The sequence below is a fragment of the Helianthus annuus genome, chromosome 10 (assembly GCF_002127325.2).
Source record: "Helianthus annuus cultivar XRQ/B chromosome 10, HanXRQr2.0-SUNRISE, whole genome shotgun sequence".
In the NCBI taxonomy this organism is placed as follows: domain Eukaryota; kingdom Viridiplantae; phylum Streptophyta; class Magnoliopsida; order Asterales; family Asteraceae; genus Helianthus; species Helianthus annuus.
Genome location: NC_035442.2, coordinates 132,997,669 through 133,003,469, shown reverse-complemented (window position 1 = coordinate 133,003,469; position 5,801 = coordinate 132,997,669). Strand labels below are relative to the sequence as shown.

At 35.3% G+C, this 5,801-nt stretch overlaps 1 protein-coding gene across 1 annotated transcript; it reads right to left on the bottom strand.

Annotated features, from left to right (window-relative positions):
* Window positions 1–265: 265 nt before the first annotated feature.
* Window positions 266–4,124, bottom strand: LOC110885650 (polyadenylate-binding protein 2). Its single transcript, XM_022133351.2, has 9 exons — window positions 3,531–4,124; window positions 2,647–2,765; window positions 1,912–2,568; window positions 1,735–1,812; window positions 1,550–1,639; window positions 1,274–1,411; window positions 1,006–1,185; window positions 737–922; window positions 266–661 (listed from the first exon to the last, which is right to left on the bottom strand). Exons 1-9 carry the CDS (start codon window positions 3,757–3,759, stop codon window positions 422–424), a joined length of 1,917 nt encoding a protein of 638 aa, XP_021989043.1. The 5' UTR covers window positions 3,760–4,124; the 3' UTR covers window positions 266–421.
* Between the last annotated feature and the right edge of the window lie 1,677 nt (window positions 4,125–5,801).

Below are 5,801 nucleotides of genomic sequence, written 5' to 3'. Positions count from 1 at the left end.
ACGCAAATGAACGAATGTTCACGAACACCTTACCGAACGTTCACGAACACAACTGAACGAAAGAGACCTTTGTTCATGTTCGTTCATTTAACTAATCGAACGGAATTTCTTGTTCATGTTCGTTCGTTTGTTAAACGAACGAACGTAAACGAACTTCCCGCCGAACGGTTCACGAACTGTTCGCTGAACATTCAGTTCGTTTACAGCCCTATCCACCAGTGAAAACAACTCCAAAGACCAACACAAATGAAATGAAAATGCAAGAAGACAGTAACAAAGTCGCACATGAAATAAGTAATGGTTTCAAACGAAACATAACAGTAAAACATAGTTCAACAATCTTCAAAACCACATAATCCAACTAAAACCAAAACCCCAGCAGCATAATCTGAGTAACCACACACCTTGATAAGCTTAAAATTTAGGAAACAATGCCGTCATTCAAAGACAAAGCAGCAAGTTGATCAGCAGGGCTGCCCTGCTGCTGAGACACACTCTTGAGGACCTCCATTGCCTCTGCAACCTTCGCCTTCAATGCTTCCGGTGATTCCAGCAAGTGAAGAACCTCCGTCTGATCCATCTCCAAAAGCATTCCAGTTACCTTTGCTGCTGACTCTGGTTCCAGCTGTTCCACTAGTGGGTACAGATTCTCACCCAACATCTACAACATATATACATGTCACATGTATATCCAAAACATAATATTATTAAGATTGTTATATTCTCAAGGGCTTACGGTTCTTTGCTCTGTTGGGGAAGCATTTGCAAGTGCAGAAGCTAAGGCACCAATCGGAATTGGCTGCGACGGGATTCCACCAGCATCACGCAACTGCATCGCGTTCCCAACATCATATGGAACAGAACCCATATCACCAATGTTGCGCCCAGGCGGGTAACGATACACCCGCCCACGTGGCATCATCTGTCATTCCCACAAAGACATTTATTATACGTCTTGTAATTTCAACATTCAATAAAACATAGCAAGGGATAAGTACAACAAACCTGTGGCTGCATAAGAGGAACTGGCTGTTGCTGATTCTGCTGACCGGGAACACCAACACGCCTTCCCCCTGGACGCGGTCCCTGCTGACCTGGCGGAACCATTGGCATGAAAAAGTTTGGCAATGGGCCCCCACCCGGCCTCATACCTGGAACAAGTTGCTGCTGGTACCCAAAACCAGGCTGTACAAGCATTACCAAAAATTATATACAAGTAATTATTAGAATCTTTATTTTAAGTGTTGACAAATGATAAAATTGAGATTGTTACTTGTGGCGGGATGAAGGTAGGTTGAGCTTGACCATAAAACATTTGTTGACCAAGACCGTGACCACCAGGTGGGAACATTGGCATGCGAGGAGCTCCAGCGGGTCCCATTGCAATTGGGCGCATTTGCGAAAACTGTGCCTACATGGACAAAATATACATATCATTTTTGTTCTTTATCTCGTTATCCGCCTCTGGTAATAACATAAAACTAACGATGTGCCACTGTAAAACTCACTAGCAAACAAAACAAATAAAAAAACAAAATTATAAACAAACCTGCAATCGTGCCCTTCTGTCTTCTTTGCGTTGTGCGAGTGCAACATACAGAGGCTTGCTAGCAACCATCTTGCTGTTCATCTCAGAAAGCTACGAAAACAGATGACAAGTTAACCAATTACATATAAAAATTATGAATTTATTCATTTAACGCAATCATGATAAATGAAAACATGTCAGCTTACTGCTTTCGAAGCTTCTTCAGAAGTCGAGAATGAAACAAAACCGGATCCTTTGCTAGCTCCATTAGGATCTCGCATGACCTGCTCATAAAAAAAATTCAAAATAAAATAAATTCACAGTTCAAGAGCTTGCTTTACGTACAAATATCAGATGTTATTATTGTTATATTGATAACAAACCTTGCAAGAAGTAATGGTACCAAAAGGTGCAAACAGTTCCCTGAGAGTTTCATCGGATACAGTATCATCTAAATTCTTAATATACAGGTTAAGCCCCTGTGATTTGTCTACCGCTTCTTTCATGTTTTGCTCAAACTTTTGTTTTAGTTCCTGTTCCCTATCAGTCTTTTTTTGCGCTTTTCCAACATACCATTCTTTCTCATCAAACTTCTGCCCGTTAAGACCCTCTACCGCTTTTGCAGCATCATCAGCATTCTCAAAGTTAACGAAACCAAAACCTTTCGACTTCCCATCTGCATCCTTCATTACAACAGCACTCGTGATTGTTCCATATTCACTGAACGCCTTGGTTAAATCGTCATCAGTTGTTGATTCAGAAAGGTTTTTAACAAAGACGTTAGTGAATTTGGCCTTGTCAACAGCCTGTTCTCTTTCTTGCTTGCGCAAGAAGGGACCCACGTACACTTGTTTGTCGTTCAGAAGCATGCCGTTGAGTTTCTCAATAGCTTGTTGTGCGGATTCCTCACTGTCGTACTGCACAAACCCGTAGCCCTTTGACTGACCGGTTGAATCGGTAGCTATCTTGCAAGAGAGAATATTCCCGAATGTGGAAAAGGTATCGTGTAGTGCCTTTTGGTCAATTGCCTTGTCCAAATTCTGTATCATTACGGTTAATTAGTAAATAATACAAATACAATTTACAACATACTAAGACGAATACTAATGTTCAGGTACCTTGATAAAAATATTTCCAGAACCACTTTTGCGCACACTGGGATCGCGATGAGAATACATAATCCTGATCGACTTCCCATTAACAGGCGTGAAGTTCAGCACCTCAATAGCTCTTGCAGCTGTCATTAGCATAACAAAAGAAGTAAGTTATTTTAACAATAAAATAGTATTCGCAATTTAACATATCAAGCTAATTAAAACACATCTTTGTTATAAACAAACAACACCCTTTAGTAAATCAGTGAGACTGAAGAACATGAACTCAAGATTCAAATAATTTTAACAAATTAGTAACTAACATTTTACAAAAATACAGTTTAAAAGATTAAAAAAAAACACAATCATTTAACCACAGTGATGATAATCAAAATCAATATCATCATCATCATCATACTTGGTAAATCCCACCAATAGCAAACCTAAAGTAGGGTCTGAGGAAGGTAAGATGTAGACAGCCTTACCTCTACCCGTAGGAATAGAGAGACTGCTTCCAGTGAGACCCCAGGCTCGATAGTAGTTTTCAATCAAGCCTTGGACATAAGGCACATAACACTCAGCAATTGAGACAACTGCCGATTAGTGCATGTACCCCCTTGTCTTTCGGCTATGAACGCCACCACATGATGCATGATTAACCATCCCCTCTTTTAACGTTATTTTCACGAAATTAGTAAAATAACGTTAAAATTAGGGACAGGTAACACATCATATAGACACATACAAGGCTTAAACATTAACAATTTTTTACACAAACAGCTATCAAATGACAACTTAATTTCATATTCAGCCACAAAACACAAACATATATCATCACCAACATAAATTCAATCAATACCAAATAAACAATAAAACACATTAGCAAATAACTGAACTAACTAACTAACCATCTTGTGGATTGACATAGTTGACGTAAGCATAACCAAGAGAGCGTCGAGTAGACAAATCCCTACAAACCCTAACCGAAACCACCTGCCCTATCTGATTAAACAAATCATACAACTGCGAATCCGTAACACTCAAATCCAAATCCCCCACATACAACGACACCGTCACAACCTGCTGAGCACCACCACCACCGTTAACCGCCTGAGCTTGACTAACCTGCGCCGCCATCTCAAAACCCTAACAGATTTTCCTTTTTTTCGAAATTTTTCACTTTTTTTTTGCTTTTGTAGCCTCCCTCTCCCCTTCTTATTGATATATAGAAGGGAAATTAGATAAATTCGAGTCGAAACAGCAGAAACCCTAGGATTTTTTTGGGCTTTTTTGTGGATGATTGATATTTGTTTTGTTTTTGAAATGGATATAGAAGGAGGAGAGGGTAGGGTAGTAGATAGGGATAGATTGGTCGGAGTACGACCGGAGAACGGCAGATCACCGCTAGGTTACGGCGGCGAGAAAGTTTATGCAAATGGAGAGAAAGTGGTGATGTGAGGGTTTTGAGGGTATATATATTGTGTGTAAGATGAGGGGGTGTTTGTACGATTACGGAAGTATGAGGGCTGAAATATGTGAATGAGTGCACACATATTTTTTACCGGAGCGCATGTGATGCGTGATTTTGACGCATAATGTCATTCCTTTTTTTACTTTTTTTTTTTACTATTAGAGACGAGATAACTTTTTTTTTGTAGGTTGTTTTGGAAAATCTGAGAGAAAAATCTAATTGTTATTGTAGGTTGTTTTGGAAAATCTTAGAGAAAATACCCTTTTTTTTTTTCTTGAAAATCTAATTTAAGTTCCACTTATACAGTGAGTTCTTTTCCACAGTTCCACTTAGAGTAAACTGCTAAAATCGTCCCTGTGTTTTGACTCAAATTGCTAGATCAGTTCAAAATCAACTTTTTATGCTAAAACAGTCCCTAAGCCTAGTTTCTGTTGCTATTTCAGTCCAACAAATTAACAACGTTAGAACCTCCGTTAATGAATGGGTAAAACTGCTAAATTCGTCCCTGAGGTCTGATTCAAGTTGCTAGATCAGTCCAAAATCAAGTTTTTTGAATTTATTAATTATAAACTTATTTAGGTATATAATTTTTCTAGATTTGCATTAATTTTTTGAATTTTTTAATTATAAACTTATTTAGATTATAAACTTATTTAGGTATATAATTTTTCTAGACTTGCATTAATTTTTTGAATTTGTTAATTATAAACTTATTTAGATTATAAACTTATATAGGTATATAAATCATTAATATCACAAGAGAAAAAATCCTTTTGTTAGTTATTTTGAAAAATTATTTGTTAGTTATTTTGATTATTATTATTATTATTATTATTATTATTATTATTATTATTATCATTAAATGTTTACTAAGTATATACTTAAGTATTTAAATAAGATAATACTTAATTTAATTTAAATAAAATTAGTTTTAAAAATATAAATGTAGCTTTTTTGAAGAGCGTAATTTAACCGGCCCAGCCTTAAATACTGATTTTATTTTGATGTTCTTGTTGTTGTTGTTGTTACCATGTAAATATTTAGTATTTATTTAAGGATTTAAATAAGACAACAGTTAATTTAAACAATATTTAGTTATGAAAAATACAAACATTATATGTAAATTTAAATATTAAGAAATTAACATAATTTTTATTTGTTTTTATTTAAATCGTAATATTTAATGTTTAATATTTATCAATTATTTTAATTTAATATTTGTATTATAAAGTTCTTTTATTCATTTTTTCTACTTAATTAAGTGGTTTCTTATTTAATAATACTTATCATTCAGGTGAGATCGGACAACATGTCGTGCCAGAAAAAGTCTCATAAAAAAGATTATTTTGGTTTGAGTCAAAACGGGTTCGGGTCGAACTAGTGTTTAAGACAGGTCAAATAAAATTGCGCTCTCCAAAAGAGCTACATTCTGTTTATATTTTTATAACTAAACACAAATTTAAATTATATATTTAGGGTAGACTTGTAATTTATCTTAAATTTTAAGACATTTAAGAAAATATATAACGCATTTGGTACAAGTATTGATGCATTAAGAACCTGTCATTTACCATTTTTTTCTCTTGTGATATTAATGATTTATTCAACGAACATAAATATAACTTGACCCGCCTTAAATAAGTTTATAATCTTGTGATATTAATGATTTATATACCTAAATAAGTTTATAATCTACATAAGTTTATAA